We start from the raw sequence: 19,955 nt of genomic DNA, 5'->3' as shown, positions 1-19,955 counted from the left end.
TAGGCAAGGCTTAAATGATTTTTCAACCTGCTTAGTGGCAATAGCGGTAGGCAAAGGCGTCGATGGTCTTGACCACAATGTCGATGGTTTCGACACCAATGGCGTTGACAATTTCAATGCTAATGGCGTCAATGGTTTCGAAGACTTTATTGAAGCCCTCAAGGGGCTTGATCCCCTACTCGATAGAGTCTTCGATGATTTCTCATCGAGTCGAAACCTCAAAGGATCTCGTGGGATTTATGGACTGCGTCCCAGGCTCGAAGGCACGCAGGATTTTGGCTTAGCCCTTTCCTTGTCCGCCTTCAAGGACGCGACTGGAGCATGGCTTTTAGCCTTCTCTTTAGAGGGGGCCAGTGCCTCCTTCTCGAAAATGTTCAACATTTCCTATCTGAATGCCTGCCATTCAGCAGGAGTCAATGATTTGGTCCCTCAGGAGAAGAATCAGAGGAGGAGGTAGATGGTGAACTATATCGCCGTGTCTTCCTCTTCTTAGTAGAAGAGGAAGAATGGAGCGATCCACTCCTGGAACAAGAGTGCTTAGAATTTTTTCCTTCGAGGAGAGTCGCCCCTCGACAGATCAGGCGAATGCTTTTTCGACAGAGTCATCGCAGGGGATTTAGTTGGGGGCATACCCGCCGCTAATTTTCCTTTTTAGCTCTTTCAACGCCTTACCGGTCATTGCTTGACAGGACCGACAGTTTGCCGTCTCATGCTCCACACCCAGCCACCACAGACGCACTCAATGAGGGTCTGTGAGTGACATCTTGGTGCCGCAATCATGGCATTTTTAGAACCCCGTCTTTGGGGGGTTATGGTGTCGATTACGAGGCCATCGTTTTTTGAAGTAAGCTGCAGTTCTAACTCAAACAAAAGCATGCTGTAAACTGTAAATCTCAAAGCGTTAGCTATTGAGGAAAAGCGAAACTGAAGTTTATGAGCACTGCGCGTGCTATATGTACCAGTGATGACGTTGACATCGAGATGGAGGCCCTCGAGGGACATTGAGTCGACTTCATCGACACGCAGCGCCCTCTGCCGAGAATTCTTTTTTCCGAAACAGCTGAAGCTGTTGACAAATATATTAAAAGTTGAGGAATACGTGGGAGGACACAATCCATTCAAATGAAGGACATAAGCAGACTTGAACCCTGCTGGTGTGGGAAAGTAAGACCAAGAAGACAGGACTTCTCTGTCCATGGCCGAAGACTCTGAAACCTCCTCCCGTCAACATCAGACTCACCCCTCGCTTCTACAGTTCAGGAAGGAGCTCAAGACCCTTCTCTTCCAGGAATGGCTTCTCCCTAACACCTAGGGACTGGGGCGACCTGCGCCACACTGTTTCTTCCCCTGGTTGCGTGTAGACCACTTGCAGCCAAATTGCCTGCCCTCCCCTGTTAGCTCCTCTATCCCTTGTCTCCCTGTTTGACACACTGTGCTGATACTTTAAGCAGAGTCCAGTCCTGACTGAAGAGACTCAAACATAGCCTCCTTTCCGCCTCTTACAATGTTCAGGAAGCAGTCTCTTTCTTCCCCTTCGGGAATATGGTCAGCCGCTATGGCTATACAGTCCCAAAGGGTGAATGTAAATTGTGCAAAAGCAGAAGTGGCATTTGCAGATTTAAGAGCCATGCTCCCGGCAGAAAACACTTTCCTCGCCCAAGAATTGAAACACTTATCATCCCTTTCTGGTGAAATGGTTGGATAATCCCCTTGTTTAGAGGTAACAGTCACAGCCTGAACTACCAGGCTCTCTGGTGTAGGATGTTTAGACAAATAGTCAGGATCACTACTGGATGGCCTATACTTTCTAGTGAGGTTCTTATTCATAGCTGCACTTGCCTCAGATGCCTCCCAGTTTGCTTTTACCCTTTTTCGCCTTGTCCCATGCTAAAAATGTGGGGAAGGGAGACCCCCAGTTATTCCATCCTGACTTATCATTTTGTGAACACTCTTTTCTTTTCTGATGAACATATCCCACACTAATTTGTAACTTAGCGGTAAGGATTAGCAATAGTTTTTTTTTTTAGTATAGACCCTTTCAATTTGACAAGACACCACTAGGACTGCCTTATTATTATTTGATGGTCATAGCTTGCTTCCATTTTAGCTTTAGGTTTAGATTAGGCATTTTTCTCACCTATTTATGCAGTTTAATAAACACCCTTGAACTCTGATCACTTGTGTCTGTCTTTACTGTTCCCACCATGAGTTCCGTACAATGTTCTTCATAGATTGAAGACAAAGACTTGAAGAAATCCTTCCTAGGCAAGGCTTAAATGATTTTTCAACCTGCTTAGTGGCAATAGCAGTAGGCAAAGGCGTCGATGGTCTTGACCACAATGTCGATGGTTTCGACACCAATGGCGTTGACAATTTCAATGCTAATGGCGTCAATGGTTTCGAAGACTTTATTGAAGCCCTCAAGGGGCTTGATCCCCTACTCGATAGAGTCTTCGATGATTTCTCATCGAGTCGAAACCTCAAAGGATCTCGTGGGATTTATGGACTGCGTCCCAGGCTCGAAGGCACGCAGGATTTTGGCTTAGCCCTTTCCTTGTCCGCCTTCAAGGACGCGACTGGAGCATGGCTTTTAGCCTTCTCTTTAGAGGGGGCCAGTGCCTCCTTCTCGAAAATGTTCAACATTTCCTATCTGAATGCCTGCCATTCAGCAGGAGTCAATGATTTGGTCTCTCAGGAGAAGAATCAGAGGAGGAGGTAGATGGTGAACTATATCGCCGTGTCTTCCTCTTCTTGGTAGAAGAGGAAGAATGGAGCGATCCACTCCTGGAACAAGAGTGCTTAGAATTTTTTCCTTCGAGGAGAGTCGCCCCTCGACAGATCAGGCGAATGCTTTTTCGACAGAGTCATCGCAGGGGATTTAGTTGGGGGCATACCCGCCGCTAATTTTCCTTTTTAGCTCTTTCAACGCCTTACCGGTCATTGCTTGACAGGACCGACAGTTTGCCGTCTCATGCTCCACACCCAGCCACCACAGACGCACTCAATGAGGGTCTGTGAGTGACATCTTGGTGCCGCAATCATGGCATTTTTAGAACCCCGTCTTTGGGGGGTTATGGTGTCGATTACGAGGCCATCGTTTTTTGAAGTAAGCTGCAGTTCTAACTCAAACAAAAGCATGCTGTAAACTGTAAATCTCAAAGCGTTAGCTATTGAGGAAAAGCGAAACTGAAGTTTATGAGCACTGCGCGTGCTATATGTACCAGTGATGACGTTGACATCGAGATGGAGGCCCTCGAGGGACATTGAGTCGACTTCATCGACACGCAGCGCCCTCTGCCGAGAATTCTTTTTTCCGAAACAGCTGAAGCTGTCGACAAATATATTAAAAGTTGAGGAATACGTGGGAGGACACAATCCATTCAAATGAAGGACATAAGCAGACTTGAACCCTGCTGGTGTGGGAAAGAAAGACCAAGAAGACAGGACTTCTCTGTCCATGGCCGAAGACTCTGAAACCTCCTCCCGTCAACATCAGACTCACCCCTCGCTTCTACAGTTCAGGAAGGAGCTCAAGACCCTTCTCTTCCAGGAATGGCTTCTCCCTAACACCTAGGGACTGGGGTGACCTGCGCCCCACTGTTTCTTCCCCTGGTTGCTTGTAGACCACTTGCAGCCAAATTGCCTGCCCTCCCCTGTTAGCTCCTCTATCCCTTGTCTCCCTGTTTGACACACTGTGTTCCTCCCCCTATTATTGTAAAGCACAATGTTGCTTCCCAAAGCTAGGTCTGCGCTCAATAAATATCCTAATAATAATAGTTACCTGAGAGCATGGACTCATAAGGCTAATGTGGGGGAAGTGGCCAGATTAGAGTCACTGGTACACATCTATGTCTGCAGAGGAACATGTTTGCCATCTGTCAGATGTCTCTAGTGGCTCAGGAAGTGTGGCAGAATTTCAATTGAATCTCATTGAACGTTATATTGAAACTTATTCACACTGAAGTTAAACTTCTTTATACACCAGTAAACAACAGGATCTTAACCCATTCAGTCCACTTTTCGTCTAACTGTCACCACTATAACCTGCTATGTTGTTATTCATGTGTGAGATCATAATGAAGCATTAGGCATCATCATTATGGTGGAATAAAGGGGCCAGTTGCACATGAGCAAGGCAGTTCCAGCCATGACTTCAAACCAAATGTGTGTATCATTTTCACTCTGCTCATATAGACTGCGATACAAACATGCATGCTACCACTAAACCCTCACCGTCGGTGCCTATACCAACTGGTGACAAAGGGAGGTTAACCCCCAGACGGCATCGCTACTAAAGGAGGTGTTGCATGTTCTCTTAATCAGCACTCTGGATATCACAAGCACAAGGTGTGTGTGTGTACCGCACCTCTCTGTCATATTTCCCACTGCATCATGGAGCTTTGCTCCTGAGTCAGGAAAGTGCATATCATTTGTGCATATCCATGATAGCGGCTTATTTACTGAGTCATTGTACTCTGTTGACCTTATCCCAAAAAGATTACCCAGCATAATCTCACCTTCATTCTATGAAAACAACATGCCAAGGAAACACTCTGATGGCATCCAGTGATGAAGTCATCAGGGAAAAGGTCGCCAGGAGGTGACATTTCACCACATTTGCACTCCCAAGAAAATCAAGCACTTTCCCCAAATATTCTAGGACTGGAGTTAGATAGTAAATAATACCCACCCTAGAATATGGGGAATGCTTTTAGGGGTGCAGGGAAAAAACTCACCTACCTGCCATCTTTTTCCCAGGGAACAATTCCCACATAGAACCACTCTGGCTACGGTGTGACACAATCACTCAGCACTGGGGAAGTAAGAACTCATCTGGTCACTGATCCAGCTATCAAGGCCTAGGTAAGAGAGCATGCCTCCAACAGGTACTCAGCTCTGGAGTATGAGGATGATGTTGACCAGGTGAGAAGGGGCTCCCAGCAGATGTTTTGGGCACATCTTCAATTAATAAGTTTGATGAAGCAGAAGCTCTTTGGGACAATGTGGCATTGTCTGGGAGTCTGGGTGGGGTGCCAGTAGAGTGTTTGATGGGATGTAATTGCTGCATGGAGTGACAGAATGTCTGGAATTTAATGTAGGGTGCCTGTGGTGTTGTCTCTGGGTGTGTCTGTGGGTTTTCAGGGATTATTTAATGGCGACTGTGGGAAAGTTTGGGATGTTGAATGGCTGACATAGATTACCAATTGGTATTTCTTTGAGATGTTTCTGTTGTGCAGCATGTACAGCAGCTGTATTTTAACTACTCTTCTGCATCTCAGCTGATAACGACCTGGCTCCACTGCTCACCTGCCATCCATTGGAGATGACTATTGCTATCAGCAAGTGTCGTGTGGAGGCACTCGACAGAAGTCCACAGAGCTCTTACTTGTTGGACAGCAGCTGCATCACAGTGAATGAAACGATAATGGGTGGTATCAGAGTCAATTTTATCCAGATCCTGACCCTGAATGGATCATGTGGAAACAACGTGGAGGTGAGAGGGCCACTGTGTCAGGTGTTGTTTTTTTGTTCATGTCTCAGAAATCAAGGATATCCAGGGCTTGAGTTCTTCTGCCAACAGTACATCCTCACCAGCGTTTCTTCAATCACTTACTCAGCATGTCATAGAACTGGTAATTCTTCAGTAATTTCTGAATGTAGACCTACTGTAAAGATGCTCATTTAGAGGACATCAGGTTTTGGGTACCTAACACCCAGGTGTGCTTTATAAGGTCTGAGAGCGTGTGAAGTGAACCCCTAGATCCTTTAAGACAAAGCTGGCAAAGACAGACTCTACTTTCAGTCCACTCAGATATACTTCAAGTATTCCCCACTCAGCTTGGTGGATGCCAACGGTCCAGGTCTTACTCCCACAGCTATGTGTGTAAGGAGCTCCTGCTCCCCGAGATGCTCAGACCACACTCCCTCAGCTCATAAAACTAGGGGATCCATTGGGCTTTGCTCTCTCATTTCAGGGTAGCTGTATCCCTTTATTGCAGGCTGAGATTGCATATAGAGTCCCTCTGGCTTAACTCCTTCAACTCAGTGCACTTTGTTCATGCACATGCAAAGATTCTCATAATGTTTGGGAGCATGGGAGTTAGTACAGAGATATTCCATGATGACAATACTAAGGGGCTTGCAAACTACTGTAGGGACATGGCATGACACTAATACACCCTGTGCGCATGTGAGCAGGTGCAGGAACATAATGTGACACAGATATTGTTTGTAGGCTTGTCAGCTGGTGCACGGACATATGACTAGGCGTCGTTCTGCTAAAATCAATTGCATCGACGTAAATGAAGATGTGGATTTGCAGAGCCCTAATTAACGGGGAAAAGCAAATCCTAAAGGTGTGGAACATTAGTACTGCACCAAGAGTATATAGCTGGACCAAGATCGGACAACTCTGCCAGTGAAGGAAAAAGTCTATTATCAGAAATTCAACCTCCTGATAAACTACAAATTCTTAGCTACATAGCAAGACTGCTTTGCCTGATGAGTTAATTGTAGCACAATGTGTAACACTCTATTGCCTGTGTACATAGTTGGTATTGTCTGGCCACTCGTATTTAGATACAACGTTATGTATGTCTGGATATTAGAGATCAGAAGAAATTATTCTTTGATCATAGTGCCTTACTATAATATGCTATACTGTACGTTGTTTTAAAAAAGTATAGGCATGGAGAGATGTGACACACTTTTTAGATATGGAAATGCTATGTTCTACTGTGTTGGATGAATTCCTACAGTAAAAATATTTTTTTTAGAAAATAAGAGCTATTCGTGGAAATCATGTCTCCCTGCCTGGGGGTTAATCCTCAACTAAAAACCTGTGCATTTGTATAGCCATAGAATTCTGAAAGCCTGGACACATGCCTTCAATTGGCGCCAACTGTAAAATCATGCACCTGTACGTATCCCTAAAAAAATCAGATTCTTTCAATTAACAAGTGTGACAAATCTTGGGATTCCGTCACTTCTCCCAAGGGGGGTGCTTTTCCCTGTGAGGCTATGGAGGTGAGCACGCTGTGCAATACCCTTCTTAGAGGTAGAAGCAAGTGGGACCTCACTGGTAGAGACTCGCCCACGGGGACAACGACTCCCGTACCTGCGAGGAACTCCCTCACCACAGTAACAATACTCCATCTTCAATAACATTTTATGAAGGAACATATGAAGAACATGTGAAGATTTGTTATTGTCAACTGTAAGGAACTCATGGTGGCAACAGTAAAGACAGACACAAGTGATCACAGTTCAAGGGTGTTTATTAAACTGCAAAGGTAGGTTGGAAAAATGCCTAATCTGAACCTAAATCTAAAATGGGAGCCAGCTTTGACTATCAAATAATAATAAGGCAGTCCTAGTGGCGTTGTGTCAAATAAAAGGGCCTATATTTAAAAAAAAACTATCACCAATCCCTATGCTAAATACAAAAAGGAAGTGTGGGATAATGTTCTTAAGAAAGAAGGTAGTGTTCACAAATGATAAGTCAGGATGCAGTACTTGAGGTCTCCCTTCGCCACGTTTTCAGCACGGGACAAGGGTGGACTTTGGGGCTCCCCAACACGAGCTAACAGTTCCGCTTTCAGCAGTCAAGGCATTCAGTGGTTAAGTCTCTTTTCTATCAAAAAGTCTCTTGCCACTGTTGGCCTGATGTAGTAAAAAGTAATAAACAAAGAGTTCCTTTTCACATATAAATTGGGAGATGTCTTTCACTTCTGGATCTTCCGGGAACAGATCCCTAGAAAATTCTTTAACAATACCAGAACCTCTGGTAGTTGTGTTCTCCTGTTTTCGAGGGTTTACCAGGTTCACAAATGATAAACAAAATGTTCAAGTTCCGTCCTGTCACGTAACCTTCGGGTGATGGCTTCACCTCTTGGATCTCCCTTGTTCGGGCTCAGACCCTTCTGGCATTTTCAAATCTTCGTGTGATGACTGTTCACCCCTTGGATCTCCCTAGTTCAGGCTCAGACCCTTCTCGACTGTTTGCCTCCCTAGTTCGGGTTCATTATGGCGCTCTTCACAAATCTTAATATCCTTTTGCACAGTTCACTGTGGACATCCCTTGTTCAGGTTCACACTTATCAACACACTGTATTTCGGGACTTTATACTTCGCCCCCTCTTTATCGGCATCCCTCGTTAGGGTTCACTCTTGCCAATCTTGTCTTTTCCATTCAACTCTTACGATGCAGGATTAACTTGCCTTGGCTTCACAATCATCTGTCGGTCAAAGACTTTTGCCTGTACAGAGGATTTTACAAGACCTCTGTATGACCACTATGACCCCTCTTCTCGCCTTTCCCAAGGCCTTCTGGTTATGGTAGTTTCAATGTTTGAGTAATCGCCCAGAGTTTCCTGAGTGAGCACACACATAGTGCCGGACTCCTCTGTTGCTGGTTTTCCCCCTTTTATAACAATTGCTCATTATGCTTTCAAAGTTCAATTAGCCGTTAGCTACTTTTCGCTCAACACAGTTCAGTTTCTTATCGACTCCCCCCTCGACTCACCGGCTATGATGTACCGATTGGCTTTCATTCTCCTCAGAGTCAAGGTTGGTACCACAGAGACCAGCGTCTTTCCCCGGCTTGGTTATCAGCGAAGGACGGTCTTGTGTACCGCAAACATCTGCTACTACCCACACTTGCTATAGTTCGCGGTCTTACGATTCCTTCTGCGGAGGTCTCACTGGACTTGGTTGGTCGACATGCGCCGTCTTTCTCCCCCTCTTGAACTGCTGCGCTGACGTAGCTCCATAGACGTGCGGTCTGCCTTGGCCGTATTGTGCTCCACCTTTTAGCCCTATGGGGAAGGGAAAGGGCTGTCAGGTGTGTGTGGTTCTGGTCAATTGCCTGACTTTGCCTGACACTTGTGTTGGGACATGTCAGGTAAATGGCTTGAGTGTTAGTCCGTTGTCCTTCATAATATGCAAAAGTGTTAGCGTCGGAAAAAGTGTGAGGGGGGTAGTAAAGCGTTTGTGTATCCTATGTGGAAGGTTGGGGAAAAGTCGCCATAAGAAGGGGGATACCGCATCTCACCCATCGGTGTTCCACTTCCACTCCCGAGGACCCCCATCCAGGTGATTCTCCATCACTAGTCCAGCCCCAGGAACTAGATCCAATAGCGATGGCTGTGTCCTGGATGGCAAATCCCAGAGGACTAGTCGGGAAATACCTTCAGGTTTCTCACACAATCAAATACCTCCTTAATATCTAGGACAGGAAACATACGGAAAACTGGGACGAAGAAGATCACTGGAAACATAGAGAGTACGAATCTGAAAGGAAAGAAGGACTTTGACAAGGGACCAGGAAAACCCCCTGAGAGCGTCATAGAACTAGGAGGCCGGGCCCTGGAACGAGAGAGATCCCGGGAGTTTCAAGTCAGCTGGCCTAGGAGCTCTGTAATACCGGTAATCCCCCCATGGGGATTTCCATATCCAGTCTACTGGCACCTGGAATCTGCTGGTAATTCTGGCAAATGAGGTGCCGGTCATGGTATTACTGTTTGCCGGTTTCCTGGCGGCATTACCGCCAGGATACCAGCAAACTTCCAATGAGGCCCAAAGTATTGAGAATATTTAAAGAAAGCCCCTCTCCCTTCTGGAGTGCTGGAGGAGCAGGCTCTCCCTCACCCTTCGGCATTTGCTTCACTTCCTGGAAGCAAGAGAAGCACCATCGATCTGCGAGCAACGATGCCTGCTTATCTATTTGTCTGCATCCAAGCATTGGGAAGGTGCCTTACCAGTCCATGTGAGTCGGATCCACCACAGGTAGACCCTTTTTACCTCCACAGAATTTGCCATCTATTGTATTTTTCAAATTCTAAAATGGCCGGCGCTTCAGTGCGAAGTGCAACACGGCCTCTTCACATTGTTTATGTGGTTGCCTAGCAACACACAGTGTCTTAATCCAATAGAGTTCTGCCTCTAAGGCCCTGGCTACAAGGCTCTCTTGTCTGCACCTGTCGGTGCCGGGCAGACCGCAGGACCTCACCTTGCCCATACGAGAACATACGTCTTTCTCCTACATACACACACCTAAGATCCTCCCTAGCTACCATAGCATGCTGTGAGCATGACCCTGTGCCTGGGATCTGTACCGCATCGACCACCTCCTCTTCAGTTAATACTACGAACTCCCCTGTCCTTCGTAGCATTGAACTTTCTTGAACTGCCCCTGCGTCCAAGGCATACTGCCAAACCGGAACATGTCTCACCCTCGTTAAAATGCTGTGTCCCTAGCCCTTCTTACCTAGAGGGCACAGCCGATACCACAGTACATGTAGTCATAACCCAGCTAACAGAGCAGTTCTCCCTATAGCTCTTCTAAAACTTGCTGTATTACTTAGTAATCGTTTCTGATCTGCTAACCTTTCTCTCGCCATCTGCTTGCATAAATTGACTTTGCATGTGCCTGCCTCAATTTATGTTTTACTGATCTGTTAGCCACTTATACTGACTGCACATACTAATTGTACTGCCAACTCTGAATGATCAAGTCTGTGCCTAGCCCACTGCTGGTGTTTGCCCCTGAGCGACATATTCAGCCTATTGTGACATTGTGCATTATATTCTTACTGCCCTCTGCCTTTGAGTGCCATATTTAGCCTACTATGACATTGGGCCTCATTACGACCCAGGCGGTAAATTACCGCCTGGGCCGTGACTTTACCACCATGGCGTAAACTACGTTTACGCCATGGTGGTTGGCGGACTTACCGCCCCATTCCGACCTTGGCGGGGCGGTAAGTCCCCAATCCCCATTTACCCTTCCCCATTCCCATTTTTGCCCCATAGGGCATAATGGGAGTGGGGAAGGCGTTAATTACGCCACCGTAAATTACGGTGGCGTAATTAACTCCATGGTCCCTTAGCGCCATGGATTTTAACACCTGCTAAAAGCAGGTGTTAAAAGCACCATGGCGCTAGGGGACCTCGTAATTGGCGGTAAGGGGTCGGCGCAGCTAACGCTGGCGTAAACCCCTTACCGCCAGGGTCGTAATGAGGCCCATTGTGTCTTACATACTTTTTGCCTAGCCCACTGTTTTTCAGCGCCCCTGAGCTCCATATTCATCCTATTGTGACATTGTGCATTATATTCTTATTGCCCACTATTTTTGAGCGCCATATTTAGCCTACTGCGACATCGTGTCTTACATACTTAATGCCTAGCCCACAGTTTTTGAGCGCCCATTGGCGCCATATTCAGCCTACTTTGATATTGAATACTATATTTGTAATGCTCTGCCCTCTGTGACTTTCAGCGCCCTTGAGTCGCTAACCCTTTAAAGCCCATCGTGACCTATATGCATTTAGTACCTGTGACCTACACTAGCGCACCTTGATGCTGCCAACAATATATGCCACTTCTAGCACCCTTAGTATTATACTCCAGATCATGTTATTTGCCATTCACACTCCACATGACATAGCCAATCAACCCTTGTCCCGTATATCACGGCCAAGACACCTATACTATCATACAGAAGCTCTGCCACTATGCCTATCCATTTAAACACTGCAAACTGGATTAAGCCCACCATGATTCTGCCACCCTTGATCCTCCCAGATCGGATCAAGCCTACACCATTCCTGCCTCAATTGAATCCACTCACTTTCAGTGCCAACATCCTCAACTACCCTCATACCAACCTGCCATGTGTTACCCCCAACAGACCAAACCACACCCAAGTGTCTCAGAATGACTTAACCAGATCGATGCCGAACCACCCATACCCCACAATATGCAGGAATGCTAGACTTGGCACTAGATTAGACAAATCATACACCTTACCACATAACCTTCCACCCGCCAACAGCCAATCACAAGAGCTGAAAAAAACCTACCCAAAACCGACAAAATCCATACTATGGCCAGACCGACAACGGTTACACTGGACATTATTCACCAAAGTAATGGCCCAACTACTAACAGCGGTGAACTGATCAACGCCAGATCCCTGGTAGCACATGTAGTAGAAATTGCTGACCTAATTATTGATAAAAAAAACTGCAATTCCTAGCAATAATGAAGACCTAGCTACATGCAGCTGCAGGCCCCTCCTGTTTTATTGCCACCCCGGACAACTACACGGTCCTAAGATCTGACAGAGAATCAGCCAGAGGTGGTGGAATTGCCTTTATCGCCAAATCCACCCTGGTCTTAGAATAGTCCCACAGTCTCCGACCAAGTCATGTGAATTGATGCCAGTCAAACATCCTCTCACAAACACATGCACCATAACAATGCGCCTGATCTACAGACCCCCTGGACCTATTGGCTCCTTCGAGGAAGATATCATAACTCTTCTTACCTCTAACACCAAACCCTCCTCACAAATTCTAATATTAGGTGACTTTAACTTGGGTCTCAATGACCCCAATGACCAACCTGCCAAAACGCTGGGGAACTCCTTGGCTGACCTAGGCCTCACACAATGAGCTCTGCACCCCACACATGAGAAAGGAAAAATCCTAGACTGGCTAGCTGACCTTAATTGTGAAACCACCATATCCTCTATCGAACCATACCCTTGGACTGACCACTCCCTATTCACTTTACTATCCAAGACTGTAAACCTCCGAATAAACAAAACCTTATTGCTCCACCTATCCCGACTAGAAACAAAAGGAATATCACTGTGGACAATCTCAAGCCTTTTCTCCAACCTTTACTCAATCCTTTACCTGCCTCCACTGATCCGGCAGAATTAGTGGACCTCTACAACAAGACCATCACCTTAGCACTAGACAAAATTGCACCTCTCAAACTGCGCAAAGCACATTTTAACACTTGGTTCACACCCAAACTCAAAGCCCTATGAAATGAAAAAAGCAAATTTGAAATGACCTGGAAAAATAACCCCACTCCAACCAACAAAGACAACTTACTCAAAATCACAACCAATAACAAAAATGAAATCCTATTAGTCAAACGTGACACCTACAATGATAGGATTGACAAAGCCAGTTTGAGTACCAGAGAACTCTTTACCATATTAAGAGAACTGGAATCTCCCACCCCTCCATCAGATAACTGCATCAAGGACAAAACTTGGTGCACCAAGATCCAAGACGCACTAGCTAAAAAGATTGCTCTACTCCAAAATAAAAAAGCTGCCAAAAAAAGCAACCTCCCTACTCAAGTAAACATCTCAAAATCTAATACTGACCGTCCTAAACCTCCTCAACGCTTTAAATTCACCCAAGCATCCACCTTTGAAGTGGAAAACATTATTGCTTCACTCAAACCTTCCAGTTGCCTAGGAGATTCGAAGCCGCCAGTGAACTAGCCCCCTTTATCACCACGCTTATTAACTCATTCTTCCGCACATGTACCGTCCCCACAAATCTGAAAAACCCATGGGTACTCCCGCTCCTAAAGAAACCCTGTGCCTGAATGATGAGAAGACTGAGCTCCTACTCTTAGCCACCCCATCCAATCAGAAGAAACTGAATAATCAATATCTCTCTTTCAACATTGATGGCAATGACATCAAGGTAGCTAAAGAGATAAAAACTTTGGGTTTCTGTTTAGACTCCTCCTTGAACTTGCGCAAACAAGTTAGTGTTACAAGTTAGTGTTACGGCTTCGGCGACATCTTACACCTGTAAACTGATCCACGCCTGCAATCCCTTTCTGTCCACAGAAAGCTGCTTGACAGAGCTCTTAGTCTGTCAAAAATCGATTACTGCAATGCACTGTACCTAGGTGCTAGCAAATACATCATCAATAATCTCCAGATTCTACAGAACAACGCTCTCAGAACAGCCCTTGGCATCTCCAGAAGACAGCACATCTCTATGATTAGAAGTAACAACAACTGGTTATCCATCAAGGACAGAATACAACTCAAAACAGCCTCCATGACCTACAAATGTCTCAACAACGCAGCCCCACAATACCTCGCCAAAATCTTCACCATGAATAATCCCTCACAGCTCACAATCACAAGGTCTACCAACTCCAGCTGCCCACGTTCCCACGTTCAAGCTGAAAATAGCAGGGGGCAGTTGCTTTCCTGTCCTGGATGCCCAACTTTGGAACTCCCTACCCACCACCTTAAGAGCTGACCAATCCTTCCACAAATTCAGCAAAAATACCAAACTCTGGCTCACCTCCAAAGACCTATCACCCTGCTGAATGTCCTCCCCTGTGACCTCGTTAATAATGATAGCTCCATCTCTGTACCCCTGTCTTTTTACCCTGTTGTACATTTAATGGTTCTCTCATTCATGTCAAACTGTATCGACACACATTCTGACTATGTATTATAATGTGCTGTAATATAACATGCATCTTTTTATTGTAATTAAGAAACTGCATATTCTTGTAATGCGCCCAGATACCTCCGTGTGAGGAGCGCTTTATAAATAAATAAACAAACAAACAAACGTAGCAAGAATAATTACTGGAACGCTCCTACTCATCCCAGTCAGGACAACGTATTGAGAACACTCAAAGAGAGTGAGAATAATTACTGCAGTGCTGTTACTTGCCCCAGTCAAGACAAAGGGCCTCATTACAAGTTTGCCGGTCTGGTAACTACGGTACCGGTAAGCTTGCGGGTACCGTAGTTACCGGACCGGCCAACTACGAGTTCTGCTCGCAGGTGCCTTCCCGCCCGCCAGGTCAGACCTGGCAGGCGTACCGGCACCCGCAAGCAGAGCATGTCGGATGCACGGCACCATTCACGAATGGTGCCGGTGCCTCCAACCACCCCATTCCCATTGAGCCTCAATGGGAATGGGGAGTAATGCATTCCAGCGCCTGGCAATGGGGAAATACAGGGTCCGCCAGAGTTGTAATGACCCTGTATTTTCCCATTGCCAGGCGCCAGAAAAATGTGCAAGTTCGGCGGCAACCTGCCGGTTTTACCGCCGAACTTGTAATGAAGTGCAAAATATTGAAAACACTTATACCAGTCAAGCCAAAGTATTGAGAATATTTAAAGAGAGCGAGAATAATTACTGGAACACTGCTACTCGTCCCAGTCAAGACAAAGTATAGAGAATATTTAAAGAAAGCGAGAATAATTACTTGAAGGCTCCTACTCATCCTAGTCAGGAGAAAGTATGAGAACACTTAAAGAGAGCGAGAATAATTACTGGAATGTTATTACTCATCACAGTCAAGACAAAGGCCCTCATTACGAGTTGGGTGGTAATATGGCGGTAATTTCACTGGCGGAATTACCTTTACCACTGTGGTGTCACGCGGAATTACTGTTGTATTACAATTTGTCGGGAGCGTGCACTCATGATTGGCCGTAACGGTAATCCCGCCCGGAATTACCACCGTAACTGAACACAAATGATAAATCTGCCCGTATTCAGCAGAATGACCATTACCGCTGTATATTCAGCATTAATTCCGCAGGTGGAATTACCGCCGGTGGAAATAGCGTAATCACCAGAATGGGATGCACGGCAGCGGCCATCTTAAAAAACTCAATCCGATCTAAATCCACCTGTAACCATCCAAACCAACAGGACAGTGGAATCATGTCTCAGGAGAGATCCAAGGGGAAGGTGCCGGAACACAGGGTGAGAAAGCGAAAGCTAAGTGAGGGAGAGCTACAAGTCCTCACTGATGAGGTGGTGGGTCATGTTGAGGAACTATATGGTTCCTACCACCGCAAAACATCGGGGCAGCGAAAGGCAGCCATCTGGACGGCTATCAGCGAGAAGGTGACAGCTGTGGGCATTGCCCCATAGGATGGGGAGGACTGCAGACAGCGCTGAAACGACCTCCAGGTCAGGGACCAAAACCTCCTCTCCAGACACCTGCAGCAGTCATTGGCCACAAGAGGCCGGCACCATGGACTGCCGTGTCCTGACCCTGTGGGAGGAGAAGGTCAGTTCCATCCTCCCCATGGAGGGGAATCAAGGGAGTTGGTGGGGCTGAGGCCAGTACCAGCTGCCAAGACCAATATGGTGTGTTTGAATGTCCCCACCTTTCCCCTGATAATGCACTGGGCAAATGACCATCCCAAGTATGTGTGCCTTAGCATAGATGGGCCCAAGGAACAGGGTAAGGTGCCACCACATAGCAATGCTCCCAATGGAAACGCCGGCCAATGCGTATCCAAGCAGAGCCGGGTTCAGCATGGGTGAGCCAGCCAGTTGTCTGGGGCGCCACATCAGCCCCCACTGACAAGCCAAGTCTTCCTATTACAATGGGACACACCCAGCTCCCATGCTGGAGCGGGGAGTGAATGATTTCGACAGAGCACTGATGCCATACCAGCATGGGGCAGCCTTCGGAAGGTTATCCTATGCTGGCATAGCAGCAGGGTGCTTTCCATTGTAACACGGCATGCAGCCACACGAGCATGGGTCTGTAAAGCTGCCCCATGCTATTGCTATTGTGGCACATGAGCCACAAATATAGTGCCACAGGGGATGCGGGGGGGGAGTGTGGCAAATGTTTTTGTTCCTTGTGCACTGCCTCGGCCAATTCTGACGTAGGTTGGCAACTGTGCATGTACCCATGCACAGCAGTATGCATATGCATGGGAGCACCCATGTGTGCTGAGAAGGGCCATGTGCCAACGAGGACCCCCATCCCAACTGTATGGAAAGGCCACCTTGGCAGCACAAAGGGCAAACAGCACCTGCCAATGGGGTGTACACCCTCAGCAGACACTGCCCCCACCTTGCAGTGGCTATATGCATTGGCCGGGAATAGACCATACCCTTCACTCCACATGTGTCACATGTCCCTCCACCAAGTAGCATGTGTGACAAGTGTTAGAAACTCAAGGGTATCCTCACATTGTTTCACAGAGTGGAGCAGGAATGCCTCCAGGCGAAACACAATACTTCCCAAAATGTTGTTACCCATCAGACTTCCCTCCCTCACGTGTAATGGGTTATTGCCAATTGTAACCATACATCTACCTTCCCTGTGCTGACAACATTTCACCTAATTTTTCTGTAATCACCAGGGAACACTACAACACCCATAATTCCTCCCCACTGTTCTTTTCCAAAACAACTGGCACGAAGAAGATGAAAAAGAGGTGTGAAGATTACCCATAGGAACCAATGTACCAGGGATTCCTATGGGCAGTCGCCATTTTGTCCCAATAATAAGGCCAGGCAAGGTCAGGCCTCCCGCACAACCATTCCCACCTGAAACCCATACTTGCCAACCCTACCGCTTTAGGCGGTAGCCTACTGCTTTTTATGCAGTCCTACCACCTACAGATTTTGCTCCCTATTCCTACCACTTTTTTTAGCTTCAGCTCACACTCCTGTCAAGGCTCGGCACCAGTGCCCCGTTGTGAGCTTATTCAATTCACTGCTCCAAGTGTCAATACCACATGCAGCCAGTAGATGGCTTACAATTGATGTGTTTGCTCTGAAAGAACAATTATTTTGTCAGCGCAAACACATCAATTGTAAGCCATCTGGTGGTTGGTACTGCTAATCCTTCTCGGTTCTGGACCCCGGAGTTCTGACCCACTAGTTTGGGCCCCTTTCCCACACCTGTTTCATCAGTCAAATACCTAGGCATCAAGATTATGGGCCTCATTACAAGGTTGGAGGTAGCCTTGCCGGTAAAACTGGCAAGGCTACCTCCAAACTTGCAACAGGGACCGGCACCCGCGAATGGGCAATTACTGGGGTATTCCGGCCCCAACGGACCCGGTAATTGATCTTTCGGGGGTGCTGGAGCCGGGAGGTCCTCATTCCCATTTGAGCCCTATAGGGCTCAATGGGAATGGGGATGCCTGTTGCACCGGCATGGTTCATTACCGTGCCGGTGCTACAGGCTTGCTGTGCTCGCGGGTGTCTTTCATTCGGCCAGGTCAGACCTGGCTGAATGAAAGGCACTCGCAAGCACAACTCAGAGTTTGCCGGTCCGGATACAACGGTACCGGTAAGCTTACCGGTATCGTTGTATCCGGACCAGCAACCTTATAATGAGGCCCTATGTCTTCTTTATCCATGTCGGATCAGGTGGCAGACACTTGTTCAAAGGGTCATTTCAAGCTGCGGACACTACGCAAGGTTTTGCCTTTTATTCCTGTTAAATTTCAGGCCCCTGTATTCTCCTCTCTGGTAATCAGTGGAATTGATTTTTGTAATGCGCTTTATTTGCCTGTACCGCACTATCTGCTCTACCGTCTCCTGCTGCTGCAAAAGATGGCTGAAGAACGGTTCTTCGACCCCACAAAAAAGGAGCAGAATATCTTCAGGTGAAGTTTTTCCCTTATGTTCCCCCGAGAGCACGCTGCTCCCAGTCTACTTCGACTATCTCAGTTCCCATGTGTAGGCTCTCTCGGGTTAGCAGCTGTGCTTTCTGGGTGACTGCGGCACGGGCTTGGAATTCTCTTCCTCTTCACCTATGTTCTATTGAGGTCTATTTCTCTTTCCGGCAGGCCTTGAAAACACTTCTTTTTTAGTTTCTTGTGGGTACTTAGCCAGTACGTACATTGCTTAGGGTAAAGCGCCATGATGCCTTTGGGCGACTGATGCGTTTTACCAGTGTTGATAACATAACATAAAATAACATCTGGCTGAATGTGGTATCGACATTTGCAGCAGTGAACTGAATCAGCTCACAACAGGGCATTTAGTCACTAATTGAACCAAAACAAACAGGTGGACATCCTCCTGTCACTGCGGGTTTGTAGGTGGTTTGCCCAGCCCGACTCATCTGCCTTGCAAACACCCATGGCTAAACCCCAGACAAGTTAAGGTGTGATATACTCTGCCAGCTGCACATGTCCCCTAGAAAGGGGTGTGTGCAAAGGGTCTCAGGCTTGACGGCTTTTGTGTGTTTATATTGAGCAAGAAGCTACTGAAAGAATGAAGGGCTTGTATAGTTTGTATTGCTGTGACTTCTCCATGGTTGGATTCACAACAGTGCATACCTTTTCATATTCAGCCCATTAGGAGATTAGAAGCCAAAAGGGTAGCACTTCGCATATTTGAATCCCTTGGCCAGGCTGACTTAACTCATCACACCCTTCCAAGGTAAACTTAGAACAATTACAATCGCGATATGAAAGCAGTTATTACAGCGCATACTTGTGGGATGAATCCAGCAGGAAGCACTTTATAAACAGGCATTTTATTATGGGATCACAGGTGCTCATTTATTCCCGGAGTGTTTGGAAAGCCTCTTCTGAGTGGCTTGGGTCCTGAACCCCATCTCACTGTTTGCCATGATGGTCTATTTGTAGTGATATAAATTGTCTCTTCACTTTGAGCTTCACAAGCAGAGTTTCCTCCAATGACAGCATCGTATCCATGATATCTGGAATTTTTCAGTGCAGTATATCAGCTTACTGTGACTGCTACCAAACTTACAATGAAAGTCGAGACGGAGGATTAGCTTAGCTGGAATGTCCAACCGGGAGATTACTGGCAATGCTTTGACATAGGACATCGGTTACCACGTGCCAAAATACAGCATGCAAGATCTTGACTTCATCTCATGAATATCAGCGGCGGTTTAAAAGGTAGTGTGGCCCGCGTGGGTGAGATGACAGGGGGTATCTGGGGCGAGTTAAACTCATGGGCTATCGTTCCCAATGCGGGTCCCAATCCCTGTCCACGCTGTGGTAATTACCTGCCAGCAAGAATATCTTCACTGCTACAATGTTGGATTTTTGACAAAGTTTACATTCATGGTCTAATCTTCCAGCCCCCCAAAAAAATTGAGTTTTGAAGTTGCCCAGTCACTTAAGGAATGCTTACGTTTTGGGACAGATGTGTTTACACGAGAGATTGCATTAAAATGTATTTGAAACATAGATTTGGCTTGAGAGGCGAAAGTGATACAACGATAGTGCCACAAAACCTAATGTTTTTAACTACAAGTCTAAAAATACTACAGGTACCAACTGGTTAACGCAATGTCAAACACTTTTGCTTTGCTCTCTCCTTTTGCCTAGCTCAGCAGGTAAGATGTGGACATGACGGTG

The 19,955-nt window shown here is 46.6% G+C and overlaps 1 protein-coding gene across 3 annotated transcripts in view; it reads left to right on the top strand.

Annotated features, from left to right (window-relative positions):
• Nucleotides 1-19,955, top strand: part of LOC138503199 (pancreatic secretory granule membrane major glycoprotein GP2-like) — a 362,636-nt gene that overhangs the window by 82,965 nt on the left and 259,716 nt on the right. For all 3 annotated transcript variants that reach the window (XM_069622755.1, XM_069622756.1, XM_069622757.1), the window contains one exon: nt 5,280-5,494. In XM_069622755.1, the coding sequence (XP_069478856.1) occupies nt 5,280-5,494 (215 nt within the window). The remainder of the gene's footprint in view (nt 1-5,279; nt 5,495-19,955) is intronic.

This window comes from Ambystoma mexicanum, chromosome 11 (assembly GCF_040938575.1).
Source record: "Ambystoma mexicanum isolate Mex_15411 chromosome 11, UKY_AmexF1_1, whole genome shotgun sequence".
NCBI classification, from domain to species: Eukaryota; Metazoa; Chordata; class Amphibia; order Caudata; family Ambystomatidae; genus Ambystoma; species Ambystoma mexicanum.
Note: the sequence above shows the minus strand (reverse complement) of the source record. Positions and strands in the feature narration are given on the sequence as shown.